The sequence below is a fragment of the Chenopodium quinoa genome, unplaced genomic scaffold (genome assembly GCF_001683475.1).
Source record: "Chenopodium quinoa cultivar QQ74 unplaced genomic scaffold, ASM168347v1, whole genome shotgun sequence".
NCBI classification, from domain to species: Eukaryota; Viridiplantae; Streptophyta; class Magnoliopsida; order Caryophyllales; family Amaranthaceae; genus Chenopodium; species Chenopodium quinoa.
Genome location: NW_018745395.1, coordinates 43,135 through 61,271, shown reverse-complemented (window position 1 = coordinate 61,271; position 18,137 = coordinate 43,135). Strand labels below are relative to the sequence as shown.

The 18,137-nt window shown below is 35.4% G+C and overlaps 1 protein-coding gene across 1 annotated transcript; it reads left to right on the top strand.

The window, feature by feature from the left end:
- Positions 1-6,010: 6,010 nt before the first annotated feature.
- LOC110712968 (protein ALP1-like) lies at positions 6,011-7,522 on the top strand. The gene is made up of 2 exons (XM_021891427.1): positions 6,011-6,193; positions 6,341-7,522. The coding sequence occupies exons 1-2, from the start codon at positions 6,011-6,013 to the stop codon at positions 7,520-7,522; spliced, it is 1,365 nt and encodes a 454-aa protein (XP_021747119.1).
- Positions 7,523-18,137: the final 10,615 nt, after the last annotated feature.

Here is an 18,137-nt window from a genome sequence, read left to right as displayed (position 1 = left end):
GCAGACAAAGAAAAAAGACTAGGATATTTAGCCGAAATAACCTTGGAGGGCAAAAGCTGAGGATGCTGCCTGTTGAGACGCCAGCATTGCCGAGCCAGAAGAGCTGAGTTGAAGATTTCCAAACTACGGAGACCCAGACCCCCCAGGCCTTTAGGAAGATGTAAGAGAGAAGCCAAGCGAAAAGCCATACCCTTAGAATTGGGAGAAGATTTCCACCAAAATCTAGCAAGCATATTATCAATACACCTTGTGATTGTGGACGGGATATGGAAAACTGAAAGGATGTGGTTAAAAGACGCAACTAAAACCAAATTAATAACCACTAGTTTAGCCGCAGCTGAAAGCCGAAGACTCAAAAAAGCCGACAACCTCTGAGAAATCTTGTCCACAAGGAACCCGAAAGCAGAAACCCTATTCCGGCCAAAATCAACAGGAGTACCTAAATAAGAATCCAACTATTCAACCTGATGAAGTCTCAAACTCCTTGCCAAAAAGTCTCTATAATCTGAAGGAGTATTCGGGCTAAATTTAACATATGATTTTTGCAGACTTATCATTTGGCCTGATTTATCACAAAAATCCTTGAGAATCTGCATTAAATTATCACAAGCCCAAGGGTTCACCTCAAAGAAGAGAAGGGAGTCATCAGCAAAAAAACAAATGAGAAATTGAAGGAGCTCCTCTCGAAACACGAATTCCCCAGAAAAGAGACTGAGCTTCCGCCCGTCGTAACATTCCAGACAACACCTTCATACATAACACAAACAAATAAGGGGACAAAGGATCACCCTGTCTAAGACCACACTGGGGGCGAAAAACCGAAGAGGGTTCACCATTGATCAGGATCTGATATGAAACCGTTGAAACACACTATCTTACTAAATGAATCCAATAGGGAGGAAAACCAAACCCATGTAAGACCTGAAAGAGGAACTCCCAATTAACCCTGTCATAGGCCTTATTCATATCTAATTTTAAAGCTGCAAAAAAACGTTTCCTAGCCCTAGAAGAATTCATAAAAGAAAGAACTTCGTGAGCAATGAGACTACTATCAGACGTCTGTCGGCCCAGAATAAAGGCATGCTGAAAATCCGAAACCAAGGTCGGAAGGACTTGTCTCAGACGAATAGTAAGACACTTCGAAATGCACTTGTATAGAACATTACATAACCCAATAGGACGAAACTGAGAGACCTGTTCTGGCCTATCCACTTTCGGTAGCAGAACCAAAAAAGTACGATTCCACTCCTTCAACAAGTAACCATGTGCAAAGAAAAATTGAACCGCTGCTAGAATATCCTTGTTAATATGCCATATTAATTTATAGGGCAAGATATGGGGGCAAGATTGTCAATTTATATGCTTGAATAAGGGTATAGATGTCAAGAAAAAGTTTGGCAGATATCAATTTCCCCTTCTAACTTAACGAAAACCCTTAAAATAAAGGGTGAAACAAAGGGTATGGTTAACCTTAAAGGGTAGGAATTTGTTTTCATCTTCAATATCTCCAATATAACTGACCATTGAAGGTTTCAATTTTAAAAGTGATGGGAGTGATAAACTGATATGGGGATGTTTGATTGTTTGCGAATGGAGGATGAGGGAAGTTGAAGTTGAGTATATTTTATTTTTATTTAATCACTTTTAATTTTGGAAGTGGTGTTAATTTTCTTCCCAAAAAAAAAAAAGTGATAATTCGGATCCTTGATTGGTATCAAGTTGGCCCACAATTGGGTTAAAAGTTTAAAACGAGACAATTTGGTCTTATGTGTCAAGTTATTATCAGCTTAAGTTGGTTATATTCCTACTTACATAATTAAGTTTGGTTGTTTAGGTCAAATTATACTGCGTATTTAGTTTGAATTAAAAATAAGTCGAGTTAAATTGGTTCATGCATTGTAAGGTGTAACAAATAACAAGTCATGTTGTAACTTCAAGCTTGTAACAAATTGGGTGAAATTGGATCAATTAGTAGCCACGACAAATCATCAATTATTTCTTGTATTGAATTAGTGTTAAGTTAGTTAATATTGGTGAGTCATTTATAAGTCGAGTATATTGCATGTCGAGTTGTCTTTGGGTAGGTTGTAGATCAAGTATGGGTCTTAGATATCAAGTCAAATCGAGTTTAAGTTAATTTAGGTTAGGTTAAATTAGGGTTTGTTTGGCATCACTGTGGTTTTCTGTTTTTTGGTTTTTGGTTTTTTCAAAATCATGTGATATATGTCATATAATGAATTGAAAATTAGTCAAATTTATTAAACTCATGGTAATTTTGAAAACTGACAATAAAAAACTAGAAACACCTTTTTCTTGTTTCCTGTTTTCTGGTTTTTTGTTTTCAAAATAACTGAAAACAAAAAACGATGTCAAACCAACTATAATGGTTGGAGAAATAAAATCATTAAATCCAATGTGACTCGTTTCATTCTCAAAGTTTTGACGATACATTTGGTAAGTAGTCTTAAATTGCATTTAATGATAAATTGCGTAAAATTGCAAGAAAAAATGATCATTACTAAGGCTGGCAAAAGCTTACCCTGTTGGGTTTTGAAAAGTCCGACTTTCCGCGGAACAAAACCCGACCCCAAGACTCGCTCATAATTAATATAACTAAAAGACATAAATAACAAGATAAAGTGAAAAGACAATATTACCCTTAATGCGTGCTTCTCTTGCTCCAACGAGCTCTTACTTTGAAAGCCGAGTCTCGCAAGCTCATAGACCTTCAATGATAGTCCACCCGCAACAACGACCTGAACGGTTTCTAACTCGGAGTTTAGCCGAGTTTGGACCAAAAACAACTACTCAAGTTTATGTGAACTTAAAGGTTTTCTCACTATTATGGAGATGCCTTTTTGAGTTCCAACTCAAGTGAAATTCATAAATCCCAGTACATGGGTATTTATAAAGAATTCTCACAAAACATTACATTCTCCCATCAATGTGGGGGAGTTGGTAAAAATCATTTTTCATTTTATTGTTAATTCAAAAACAAAAGAAAATTAGTAAAGCAATAATTAATCAACAAGTGGCAACAAGGAAGGAGAGGGTAGGTGAGGACCACAAGGGGGATCAAAGCCTTAATCCCCAAGCTTCCCCAAAACCGCCTCACACACTCCCCTCACCCGGACCCTATTACACGACACCACGTGGCACCCAGCCTTGGGCACCAAGGCATGCCCAGCTGGCGGCCTTGTGCTCGGCTGGACCTGCACTTTTGCTTATGTGTGCGAGTTGCTCAATGCCTCGGCCCAACAAACCACGCACAGTTGCGGGCTGCTAGCCGTGGCTTCTTGTGCACCTACTGCTAGCAATGATAGCACGCTAGCGCTCCTAGCTGTTGCGCGCGCTAGCATGCTTGCTAGCATTGGCATGCTTGCTAGCATTGGCATGCTTGCTAGCATTGGCATGCTAGCATGCCACGCAACACACCAGCCAGCACTACTAGTAGGCTCGGCTTGGTGCGGCGCGCATGCTAGCTGCCATGCTAACACCACTTTCCCATGCTAGCACCACTTGCCCCTAGCACTCGGTTTGCTCAGGGCATTCCAATGCTAGGGGTATTTTGATAATTGTTGATTAATTAATTGATTTTTACCGTCTTATCTTTTATTAATTCGACTCGACTAGTGACCCTCGGTCTCGACGCTCCTAGCTCGATTTCCGACATCTATGCTCATAATACTCGAGCGACTTATTAATTCTTTTCGAATTAATTCGCCGTTTCGGATCATTAGTTGCTTGGGTGTGACCCGAAGGGTTCAGTCAAGATTCAATTGTAATATTAATTATACATTAATATTACAGATCGGAAACGACTTCTAATTAGGCATTCCGATCACTTGACATCACTGAATAATTAGCTTTCTAATAATTATGAACCTTGGAATAATAAACTTGTTTGAAGAACACCATTCCTATCAATCTCCCACTTGTCCTTCCGGACAAGTGCGCCTTTTGTGTATAGCTTATTTCCTATGTTACTTAATGTCTCTTCATGAACTATAAGGTAAGATTATTCGTCATCCTTATTAAGTCCAGAAGTGTTTCTCGAAATCCGAGTTTGATTGTCAATAGGCAGATGAGTGAAGATGTGTAGATGTCGATCTAGAAATTAAAGGGGCCTCCGAAGCTCCAACACTTTATGTGAAGTGCTGTGAAGGGCAATTTGGCAGTAAAGGAGAGGTTACGCCAACTTCATATCGTGAATGAGAGCTTGTGTCAAATTTGTGCTACGTTGGAAGGGTCTGGGCGCCGGCGCGGGGGATTTCAGGCGGAGACGGAGGTGGGTGGTTCTGGGAAAGTCAGGATGGTGGTGCAAACGATGGTTGTGGGTGGGGCTGGGTTTTTGTTTGATTATTAAAGTTTTTTTTTAATTTTTAATTTTTTTTAAAAAATTTCAACCATACATGTGATGACACGTGTTACCGTAACTTGTTATAACAGGTTGGTGTTCGGTTGGGACCATTTTGATTTTTGAGCAAATGAACCTCACAATTCAGATTATTTAAAAATAATCCAAAATTGAAATTATTTGAACGAATCGGCAAAAGTTGAGATTATTTTTATCAATTTTTCCTAAAAAAATTTGCTTTTATAATTTAATTTTCACATGTTTCAAGAATTATTCAAATTTAAAAGTGGAAGAACAAAAAAAAAGGTTATTTATCTTTCTTTTGAAAAACAATATCACATAAGATTACAACAAAATCATACCAATAATTAAAAGATATAACAAAATCATACATTTGTATTTTAGAGATATTTGGATTTATCTTACAAGAATTCTCCTTTAGAATTTCCCATTATTCTTTTTTTTTTTCCTTTCCTTTTTCATAAAGCTACTCATCCAAATAGTTCATGATATCACCTTTTCTTTTTTCATTTTATTTCCTTAATAATCTAATTTTCATTCTTCACTCCTCTCACTTTCCATTTTTGCTTTAGGAAGCTACATCCCCCTTTCCCCTATTTCCAAACGTTTTCTAAATCCTTAAGATATTTAATTATCTCCAAAATCATAATTAAATAGATAAACTCATAACCGCGTACTGCACGTGTCTGTAATTTAGTATCCTTACTGATTTTTCTAATCAGTAAAATTACATCATTCTAATCCTGATTTATTCCCTTATTTGTTTAACCAATAGTACTTTATCATTAATAACAACAGGATTTCTCATGTGATTGTTTCATATATTAACCCATTTTAGCACTAATTACTTAATTAGATTTTGTTTTTATTGTCAAAGTCATTCATTTTACTTTGACTAATCTTTGTAAGATAACTAATTAAGAGTTAATTCTATTTACTTAATTCTCACTTATTTCAAGTGTGATGAGTTCGTTTTGAAAAAATAAATTTTGATAAGGATTAATCAATTACAAATTACAACTAAAATAAATTTTCAGAAAATCAGATAGGTTTAGATAAGATAGGATAAATTTAATTAGATACGTAAAATCGGGTGAATAAAGCACACACAAATACATACAAGTACTCCGTATTAACTTAAGCATCACCTCTTTTTTTTAATGTTCTTTTTACATTATTAGGAGTATCATTTATACATTGTACATACTAAGACATATTAATAAACAAACACATATTTAAAGATGATAGATTAAGAGTAAAGAGAGTACTTTCAACGTAATGACATCTATAAATGTACAAGGAACTGATTGTCAACCCGGTCCACATAAAAACCGAGTAATTAAAAAATGAAAATGAACAATAAAAAGAAAGGAATCAAGATATGGTCATACATGAGTCACAATCGGAGACACTGGAATCTTCCTTCAACGCATTCACACTTCTTCACACGCTTCCCTTTCATTTTTGTTGCATATAAATTCCCCTCATTTTCTCTCTCCTTCAATTCAACTCTATCTTTCTCCGTTCACATTTCTTTGCGCTCTTAATTTCCATCTTTCTCCATTTCATTCAAATAAATTCAACTCTTCTTTACTTTAATTTATATAATCAATCTCATCAATTTTATATCGCATGGAAATTTCTTCATTCCCTTTCGACGATTTATCTCAGTTTTACCCAACACCTTATCCTAAAATTGCAGCTAATTCTCCCGTTGATTCTTCTCCGTTGAAAAAACAGAGATCTGAAAGCGAGAGTGTCGATTTTTTCTTAAACAATACGGATACGGGTACGATTAAGGATATCCTCGCCTCCGTTCTTATGTTCGGAGACGAGGATGATCAGAACCATTCCCATTCTCAACCCGGGTTCGGAATATAAATGGTTTCCGAAAATTACCATTTTACCCTTACTAATGAAAATCAAATTCAAAACCAAAACCAAAATCAAATTCAAATTTAGTCGACTGAAGCAGCAGTAACAGGAGTAGTTGCTACTGCTGCTCAGCCGAAGCGAGGATTGGAACGCTCTCACAATGCGGGTCAATCCTCGGCACCAGCACCAGGACCGGCGGTGAACCGAAGAATGTGGGTGAAGGATCGATCGAAGGACTGGTGGGATAAATGTAGTCACCCGGATTATCCAGACGAGGAATTCAAGAAGTCGTTTCGAATGAGTAAGGCTACGTTCAACATGTTATGTGAAGAACTCGACCCTCTTATTAACAAAAAAGATACAATGCTACGAGCTGCGATCCCGGTTCGTCACCGGGTCGCGGTCTGTATTTGGAGACTCGCAACAGGCGAACCGCTTCGAGAAGTATCGAAGTGGTTCGGCCTGGGAATATCCACATGCCACAAACTCGTACTCGAAGTTTGTACCGCCATAAGAAATACGCTAATGGCGCGTTTTCTTCAATGGCCTGACGACACTAAATTGGACGCCATCAAAGAGGAGTTCAAGTCAAAAACCGGAATCTCGAATGTGGGTGGTGCTATCTACACCACCCACATTCCGGTTATAGCACCAAAGGCCAACGTTGGTGTGTACTTTAACAAGCGCCACACCGAACATAACCAAAAGATGAGTTACACCGTAACACTACAAGGAATGGTGGATCCTAGAGGGATATTCACCGATGTTTGTATCGGGTGGCCGGGGTCATTCTCCGATGAACACGTGCTAGAGAAATCGGCCTTGTTCAAGCGGGCGAGTCGCGGCTTGATGAAGGATATGTGGATGGTGGGGAACTCAAGCTATCCGTTAATGGATTGGATGTTGGTACCGTATAGTCACCAAAACTTAACTTGGGCACAACATGCTTTTAACGAGAAAGTTGGGGAAATTCAAAAAGTGGCAAAAAACTCATTTTATAGACTAAAGGAGAGGTGGGGTTGTTTGCAAAAAAGGACCGAAGTTAAGTTACAAGAGTTGCCTATTGTACTAGGTGCTTGTTGTGTTCTTCATAATATTTGTGAGATGCGGAAGGATGAGATTGTGGATGATCCCGGGAACTCGTTCGAGCTTTTCGACGACGAGGTGTTGCCGGAGAATGTTGCGAAGTCGTCTACGGCGGTCCAAGCTAGAGATCAAATTGCTCATCATTTGTTGCACCATGGCCTTGGTGGCAACACTTTTCTATAGCTTTGTGTTAGAATCCAACTCCTTTTGATGTATTAGATTCCATTTAAGTGCTTTCCTAGAGTTTAGGTTATGTTTTCTTAGCTTGAGGTCCCATTATTGTGTTACTGTCAGATCAGTGTTCACTAGGGATTCTCCTTGTATGTCATTTAAAGCTCTTTAGAGGGCGAATGATTAATGAAATCTTAAAGCCTTCTACCAAGTGTTGTCTTGCTTTTATGCTTGTTTGTTGTTAGACCTTTATAGATATTGTGTCTTACTTGCATATTAGCTCCCCTCCAACCCAACTTGATGCGCTAAGGACTCGTGGTTCGGACCCGCTTGTGCCCGCTTTGAAGTACCGGCCGTCACAAGCCCCGACCACCCGCACTCCGTCGCCCAGATAGACGTGAGTGCTCCTGAGATTCTATTGCTCGCTTGTGTTGCTTTGTGCTCACAAGCCCCTCTTCCGCTCAAGGCTAGCGTTCTTGCCGCCAAAAGGCTAGAGCGCGCCGCACGTTTCGGGGTCCAAACTCCCGGACTGTGACACTTTGGCTAAAGTTTTTTCTTATATTTATGTCATTTATACAGTTATGTTAGAGAAATCAAAGGAATAGAAAATAGGAATGTAGGTGGGATATTGAAGTGATGTAATTGGGATTTGGGTGTATACAATGTATTAAATCGATTATGTTACATTACTTTATAAAAATTTACCATATTCAATTCACAGACATACTATGTTGTTTTATTGTTAATTTGCTAATTCATGTGTCTCATTAATTAAATCATCTGTCTCATTAATTTGATTATGTGTCTTAATTGCCTTAAAAAAAAGTGTCTTAATTACTTAAGCACCAAAACTTACCTTCAAAGTATACTACTGTTTACGTGGGCTAAGCTTGCTGGGCTTTTGAATTGCATATTACTTGAACACAAATTTGTAAGTGAATTGCATCAATTGATCAAATTTACTGATTTATGTGGCATTAAATAAAATATTATTGCCACACGCCCACATTACAGACTTTTACAGTACAATTATTCTACTATACTTCATACGAGTATCTAATATTGTTCCAGTTTCAAATAAAATACCCTAATTTGACTGGCACATTTGTTAAAGAAAAACTTTGACCAAAAATATTTTTACGGAGTAATTATTACTAAGTATAAATTACAAGAGTTTAAAATGTTGTCATTCGAAAACTAACTTATAAAGTTATAAAACAATAACGAAGGTCAAAGTAACGAAATGTGAATGGTACAATAGTCAAAGTAGAACATTTATAATGAAATGGAGTAGATCAATCTATATGTGTGTGTTGGGGGGGTTTGGGGGGGTCATATTAGAGTGTCCTACACTCCTACTAGTGTCGGTGTCTGACACGGTGTCCAATATGGACACGACAGTTGGATGAAGTGTCCATTTATCCTATGTGTCCTTGTATCCTATGCATCCTATGGTCATAATATAGATGATTTTCTTTCAATAATGCATTTCAATTCATTTATGATATAAAATGGCTCACATCTACGGTAAGTTAACATCCTTTAAATTTCTTTATCAAATGACAATTTTATAAATAAATCAATAATTTTTTCCTTAAAATTATGTTGAACAGTACGTTGCTATGTACTCCTTCTGTTTTTAAATATTTGCTCAATTTCTTCATGCACAGAGTTTTAGGATAAATTAGATAAAGTAATAAAATATGGAGGTAGTAACTAGTAGGGTAGTTGAAAAAATAAAAAATTGTAAAAAGCAAAAGTAGCGAGAAAATAGGTGGAGATAGAGTATTATGTTTGGTCCACTAAGTATGAGAAATTAATTAAATATTGTAATAGCTTTCCAAAAAAGGAAATAGAGCAGCTATTTAAAAACAGTCGGAAAAGAAAAGCGGAACAAGTATTTTAAAAACGAAGCAAGTAATTAAGAAGATGTTTATTATTTATGCACCCGAATTTTAACTTCTCTACACTTATCTTAATGATATTTCTTACCTTATCTTAATAATAATAATTTTATTTAGTCTTTTTTGAACTAACTCATTAGACCTTGTTAAGATTTCTTTTAATAGTGATTTGGACTTGACTGGCCCTTTTAATTCATATCATAACTTATTTCCTTAAATTTAGAACATATCTTGGCTTATAGACATTAAATAAGTGATACAGTCCATTTTATGTACGGTTGGCCACATCATGTGACCGGTTGTAAATGAACAAAGTAATTCCTATAACACTGACCCAATCACCCTTGTAACACTGATCAAGTAACCCTTGTACTATTGAAGAAGTAATCTATATAACACCGATCGAGTAATTTATATAATACTGACGAGTAACCCCTGTAATACAAAGGTGACGTAATAAAAGATGCTTGCATCACATGACAAACAAACACAACAAACTAATGAAAAGAACCGCGTACATACGATACACGACTTGGATAAATATAGCAAGATACAAGGCCAATAATGTTGCATAACATGTGTAATGTGTTAAAGACTTAGGGCTGTTCTCTTACGTTGAAATTCAGTTTAGTTCAGTTTAGTTCAGTTCAGCTCAGTTTAGTTCAGTTCAGCTGAGTTCAGTCAATGAAAACAGACCCTTAATGTTTATTATACCAATACTTGTTTTTTGCCACTATTAAAATTTCGGCTGTCAAACAAAACGGTCACCTGTTTACACCTACACCTTAACTTCCTCATATCCCAAATTCATTGTTTTTTGGGGTTTGAATTTTATTTATTTAGTCAAATAGTTTAATTAGTCAATATCCGTAGTACGTTTTTTTTTTAACGTCGTACTATTGCATTGCATAATTAATTATTGTCATTTATGGTTGATAATCACATGAAGTTTCTCTTAGTTTGGAGCCCACTTTTATGGTGTTATTGTTAATTTGTTATTCCTTCAAGAATTGCTTGCAAACAGTTTGACAGTTCGGGTTCGGTTCGGTTTGAAATCGGTTCGACATTAAATCAGGTCGGTTCGAAATTGGTTTAAGTGTCTTGCGGTTCGGTTCCAGTTCGGTTTAAATAGTGATCGGTTCGATTCGGTTTCGGTTTATTCTTGAGCGGTTTTAATTCAGTTCGGGTTGTAACCAGTCCGGGTAGTAAACGGTTCGGTGCAGGCAGGTTACAGTTTGTTAACGGTTCGGTGTAAACGGTTTTTATCCCGGTTCAAATAGTTTCGGGTTGGAAATGGTTTAGGGTGAAAAACAGTTCGGTTCTTTTTCGGTTCAGTTTAAAACTAGTTCGGTTCTTTTTTGGTTCAGTTTATAATTGATTCGGTGCTTTTTCGGTTCAGTTTATAACTGGTTCGGTTCTTTTTCGGTTCAGTTTATGGCAGGAGGATTTTTAGTGGCAGGAAGATATTTTATACTATGATAATAAATTTTCAATAAATATTAATTTGGCAGGAAGAATTTTTGTACTATGATAATTAAATTTCAATTAAAATACCTTTTAACTTGATTTTAATATTCTCTTTATAGTGAGCAGTTTGTAGCCGATTCGTTTATAAGCGGCCTGGTTCATAAACAATTCGGGTTGCAAGCGGTTCGGTTTATAAATAGTTCGGTTTATATACAGTTCGGTGCAAACGGTATGGGTCGCGAGTTGTTAACGGTTCGGTGTAAACGGTTTTTATCCCGATTCAAACGGTTTCGGGTTGAAAGCGGTTTCGGGTTAGAAACAGTTCGGTTCTTTTTCGGTTCGGTCTGATTTCAGTTCGATTTAAAACTGGTTCGGTTCTTATACGCTGTAACTAGGGGTGGGACTTTTCAAACCGAACCGTGAAACCGCCCGTTACCGAACCGAACCATCACGGACCGATCCGTTTATAAACCGATAAATATAAACCGAAAACCGAACTGAACCGTTCAATATCAAACCGAAACCGAATTGAACCGCTGAATGTCAACCCGTTACGGACCGTAAACCGATAACAAACCAAACTGCGCAAATCCGAACCGAAACGAAACCGAACCGAATGGTTTATAAACCCGTTAATGACCCGAACCGTTTATAAACCGAAACCGTTTAAACCGAAAAAAAACCGCTTAAACCGAACCATTTGTAACCCGCTACCCGTTTAAACCGACCCGTTTATGAACCGAAACCGTTTAAACCGCACGTATAAACCGAACCGTTATAATCCGCTAACCGTCTAAACTGAACTGCCATAACCCGTTAAGCCGTTAAAATCGAACTGTTTTCGAATCGTAACCTGTTTAAACTGATCCGATTACAAACTGCTTAATTCAAATTGAATTATTTACAACCTAAATGGCTAAATAGTAAATACAATTAATGTTAATAAATGTAGATCTAATCAAACGGCGTAGGATTATACAAAGGTTTATATCACCTAGATCTAGGCCAACGGCATTATTAATATCGTTTCAGATTACTTATTTATTTTAATTACAAGATATATCATTTGTATCATTTTCATTCCAGTAATAATGCTAGTCCACCTAAATTATCTTCATTGTTCCTTCATAAAGATATTCATGATCATCCAATAACACTCAAAGCCTCAAAGGTAACATAAGATTGGAGATGTATGAGATTGCGTTACACAAGTGGTATAAGCATTAGAATAAGGCGTACAATCATTCACATTATCACTTTATAAAACTTTCTTATACAAGTATTTTGTAAAGGGGAGGACTAAAATGTTTATAAAACACATTTTTTTAGCTTTTCTTAAATTAAACCAGATATTAAGTAAAAGAATTTTAATAAATACAGAGGCATCCCAAATCTGTAGCCACAATTATTTCATAACATTACCACAAATCCAGCAGATAAATAGCATTAAAATTAGAGTAATATCAACAAGCAATTAAAAAAAGTCACCATTTTCATTAATTAAAATTCACAATACATATACCAATACATAATGAAACTACTATCACTACTACCCAGATTAGATTTCAGATTTATCAACTGAAACATCATCAAGTTTAGGGTTGCAAAAAATGATACATGATAAGATGAAAGGAGGAGTGAGAATGTGAGTGATTTGGGAGCAGAATCTTGAAGCAGAATCTTGAAGCAGCAGCACAGCACCCAAGAGCAGAGGAAATAGCATCAACAAGCAGGAACCAGCACACGTAATAACAGATCAACAACTTTTCAGAAGCAAGGAATAATATAAGCAGAAGGGACTCAGCAGGAACTTATTTTTGTTTTTCAAAATTGCTCTCAGATTTACGTTTATCGTATCATCACTGAGCAATGGATGTTTTAACTTAAAACTTGAAAAATGCTGCCAGCAAGTACATATACATTGAAGTCTCAACATAAATGACAAGGGCAACGATGATTCAAGAAAAATTAAAACAGCAAGCATAAGAAACAGCAGCAACAAAACTTATCATAAATTCATAACACAAAAGGCAGCAACACAGCACCTCAAGCTGGCAGGAGGCAGGAACCAGCTCATGCAGGAAACAATATAGGCAATAACAACTCAGAGACAACAACCAAAAGGCAAAAGCACTACCAGCAGGCAGCAGCTCATAACAAGTTCAAGCAACTTCAAAATTATAGCTTTTGTTTTTTAAAATTGCTCTCAGATTTACATCACTGAGCAATGGTTGTTTTAACAAAAACTTGAGAAATGCTGCCAACAAGTACCAAAATACATTTAACTATTTAAGTCTCAACATAAATGACAAGGGCAACGATTTTAAAAGTCTTGAAAAATGCTGCCAGTAAGTCTGAAAATAAATGACAAGGGCAACGATTTTTCAAGATAAAATAAACCACAATGAGACACAAATACCAGTTATGCAGATGAAGCACTTTTGGCTTCAATATCTTTACCAATAAGGAGGACGTCTTCCTCAACATCCGCTTGATAACCACGACACCAATTTTGGGTGGTAACCAATGCCTCAACATTCTTTGGCAAAAGTTTACCCCTATATTTGTTCAAAATACGACCACCCAAACTAAAAGAAGATTCAGAGGCCACCGATGTAATAGGAATGGCCAAAACATCCCTTGCCATATTAGCTAAAATAGGAAGAGAAGAAGCTTGAGATTCCCAGTACTTGAGAACGTCAAAATGTTCCCCTTGAATTAATCGCGAACGAGGTCCATTCAAATATGCCTCAAGATCAGCCAGAGGGCATCTAGTTGAATCATCACATTCGTCATCAACCTCATGCAACTGAAACAGATTTTCTATTAAAAGTTAAATTATGACATTACAAATAAAAATAGAAGACTACCATTCATTTTAAGCATGCATGATTTCCCTGGTAAGTCATTTTTTTCAGTAAGGCATAAGGACCCACAATTGAATTTCAATGGATAAATTCATTCTTGAGTACAAAATATGCCAATTATTACAAGTATGCAATCGACAGTATGGTCAACCATCATTTTTTATGGAGTATGGACCAAAGCATGAAGCACAACTGCACAAGTATTCCAATAAATAAACAATGCATGTATTCCAACAATAATAATCACATAATCTGAACAACCCATCATCATTACTTTTAAATCGAGCATAATAAACAACAAAACAGCACAAATCTACCATTTTCCCGTAAAAAACAAAAATACAATCAACAACAGATTTTAGGCATATTTCGACTATATTCAAGCAAGAACAACAACAATAATCAAATACAAAAACAGAAAAACTGTATTAAAAAAAAAAACGAAAAGGAAAAAGTAATTACCTTTGACGGCTTGAAGGAGATTTGAAGATGGAGAACTGCCTCAACTGGAGACCAAAAGAAAAAATCAAGAATGTAGATTATCAGAACTTGAAATAAAAAAAAAAAAAAAAAACCGAAACGAAAACGAAAAAAATCGAAAAAATTAACAAAAAAATTACCTTGAGGTTTGACGGCTTGAAGGAGAGGAAGATTTGAAAAAAAAAAAAAACGAGAATGGAAAAGTCAGAAATCAGAACTTTAGATCCAAAACAAAAAATGAAACGAAAACAAAAACCCTAAATAAAAAAAGTAAAAAACCGAAACGAAAACGAAAAAAATCAAAACGAAAACAACAAAAATTAACAAAAAATTACCTTGAGGTTTGACGGCTTGAAGGAGAGGAAGATTTGAAAAAAAAAACGAGAATGGAAAAGTCAGAAATCAGAACTTAGATCCAAAACAAAAATGAAACGAAAACAAAAACCCTAAATAAACAAACCGAAACAAAAACGAAAAAAATCAAAACGAAAACAACAAAAATTAACAAAAAATTACCTTGAGTTTTGAACTTTTGACGGCTTGAAGCCTTCAAATTGAAGGAGAGGAAGATTTGAAAAAACAAAAAAACGAGAATGTAAAGCGAGAAATCAGAACTGTAGATCCAAAACACAAATGAAACGAAAACAAAAACCCTAATTAGGATTTTTAAAAGTTGAGAAGTTGAGATTCTTGAGAATTTCAGAACGAAAGAGTGAGAAACTGAGAAGTTAGAGAGATAAACTATGATAGATTGAGAATAGAAGAGTGACTGAGTGAGTAAAAGTGTAAAACGGCTGAATGGCTGATAGAGTGGGTTTTTTTTTCTAGGTTTAGGTTTTACTTGTTCAGTTGATCTAACCGTCCATATTCAATCTCAGCATCTAACCGTTCATTTTTTTTTTTGTAGATTCCAGAATATTCATCTAGATCTAACGGTCTAGATTTTTCTTTGTGCTATTCTAGGTCTTTTTGACCGTTTTTTTAATTATTTATTATTATTATTATTATTTTGAGGGATTATTATTATTATTGTTATTGTTAGTATAATTATTTGTTAATATTATTATTATTACTAGTTTACTACTACTATTATTATAATATTATTATAATTATTATTATTATTATTATTATTATTATTATTATTATTATTATTACTATTATTATTATTATTATTAGTTTATTACTTATAAGTTATAAATTGTAAGAAACGCAAATGTTTCAAAATTGAAATTGATTCAATACGACATAGTTAATGACTTAATGAGTTAATGCACATCAATATCTGACATCTCTATATGTATATTATATATATCTGTGAGTCTGTGACTGTATATCAGTATATATAATAAACTAATAATAACTTAATAAGTAATAATACTAATAACTAATAAAGTAATGAAAATCTAACCATTGTTTTTCATGGGCATTCAATCTAACCGTTGTATATTTGACTATTCGTACATTAGTATTGCATAATGATTTCATCACCACTTTAATTAGTGATTTCGTGATTTCGTCCATTTAACTTATTAAGTTGTTTGAGTTAGTAATCTAAATAAAGTAACAAACTAAATAACGAATCCATTTAATCTCGTGTAAGTTATAATTTATAAGAAATGCAATGTTTGAAAATGGAAATTGATTCAATACGATATTGTTAATGTATATGTAATTATAGATTAATTATTATGTATATCATATCATACGAATGTACGGTTGGTATCGTTATCATACTATCATAAGTATCATTGCCTCATTGAATTATTGGTATGTACTATAATCGATAAACATATTTACATATCTGATTATTAAAACTTAAAAGTTTAAAACACTTGTTGATCAATCTAATTGAATACTTGTACATTCTTAATTATCGATTTATCGTATTATAAGTATCAACTCATTAAATCATGGTCATGATTTCGTGATTTCGTCCATTTAACTTATTAAGTTGTTTGAGTTAGTAATCTAAATAAAGTAACAAACTAAATAACGAATCCATTTAATCTCGTGTAAGTTATAATTTATAAGAAATGCAATGTTTGGAAATGGAAGTTGATTCAATACGATATTGTTAATATATTTTATTATAGATTAATTATTATGTATATCATATCGTACGAATGTACGGTTGGTATCATTATCATACTATCATAAGTATCATTGCCTCATTGAATTATTGGTATGTACTACAATCGATAAACATATTTACATATCTGATTATTAAAACTTAAAAGTTTAAAACACTTGTTGATCAATCTAATTGAATACTTGTACATTCTTAATTATCGATTTATCGTATTATAAGTATCAACTCATTAAATCATGGTCATGACGCGATCTTTAAAAAAATCATGAATTCATGACCCAAATCGCTTATAAACCGAACCGACATGATCCAAACCGTTCATAAACCGAACCAATTGAACTGTGTAAACCCTCCACTAAACCGGCCCATTTCAAACTGAACCGACATGATTCGCACCGTTTATAAACCGAACCGATATTGACCCGGGTAAACCCGCCCCTAAACCGACCCATTTCAAACCAAACCGGCTTGATCCAAACCGTTTGTAAACTGAACTGACATTGACCCGGGTAAACCCGCCCCCTAAACCGACCCGTATCAAACCGAACCGACATAATCCGAATCGTTTATAAACCGACCCGTTTATGACCCAAACCGAATTTAAACCGCAAAGAAATAAACCGAAACCAAACCGAGTCGTGACTAACCCAAACCGAACCAAACCGACCCGCCAGCTAAACTAAACCGTTTCAATCCGAACCGCTCCAAACCAAAACCGACTCAAACCGAGGTCAAACCGAACCGCCAGGCCGAAGTCCCACCCCTAGCTGTAACGTTATTCAGATCGGTTCAGTTTCGGGTTCATTCACATACGGTTCGGGTAGGTTTTCGGTTTAAAAAAACGGTTTTTAATCGGTTCGGTTCTCATTTGAGTCGGTTTGTTTCGGACAATTAAACGGTTTCGGTTTGAAATTTGACAGCACTAGATACTGAGTAGGGGAAATTATTATTGTGTGCCATCTTTTATGATTGCTATGTTGAGTAGTTTATTGTGTGTGTACTTGACCACGAATATAATGACTTTTATGTAAGTATCATATTGTTCTCTGTTTTTCTTTTAAGTTTATACTTGTAGACTTGTAGTAGACTAAATGACATACTAGTAATAAATAGTACGAGTAATAAACAAACGGAAAAATTGTTAAAAATAATCCCAACTTTGCTCCATCCGCTCAAAATAATCTCAACTTTCGATTATTTTTTAATAATCCCAACTTTATACTTTATCCGCCCAAAATTTCAGGAACCTTTTGGGATCGAAGGCTGTTTAGCTCCATTGTCGAGAGGGTATTTCTTGGGGTGAAAAGACGATGATTGAAGGTGAAGATGACTTGAATAGAGAGATTGAGGGATTAAATGATTGTCAGGATGTTGTTGCTCTTTGTGATGAATTTCAATGGGAACTTCGAGCGGTTGACACATTGATCTCTTTAATGGCGGATGGTGGTTTAAGGTGAAGCGAAAGGGCTGACGGTTGATAGAGGGGTAGGGACAGGGTCGACTGTTTATAGTTGGGTCCAGCGTCGGCAAGGGGATGGGGTAGTGATGGTCGGAGATGAGGGCCTGGGAGGTGCTGGGGAGGGGATGATGGTGTTTTTATTAATTAATTAGGTAATAATAATAATAATAATAATAATTTTAATAATATTTTTTTATTATTTTTTACAAGCCACGACGTGGTGACATGTGTAAATTAAACCTGAAAAAGAAAAATCTTACCTGTTTAACAGGTTACCGGTAACTTGGGATTGTTTTAGGCGGATACACGGAGTAGTATAAAGTTGGGATTATTAAAAATAATCAGAAGTTAGAATTATTGA

Bases quoted from the DNA above. Each gene is read 5' to 3' on its own strand.
- LOC110712968 (XM_021891427.1), top strand. From the start codon at position 6,011: ATGGAAATTTCTTCATTCCCTTTCGACGATTTATCTCAGTTTTACCCA. The intron at 6,194-6,340 runs GTTCTTATGTTC...ATTCAAATTTAG, and splicing joins TTAAGGATATCCTCGCCTCC to TCGACTGAAGCAGCAGTAAC.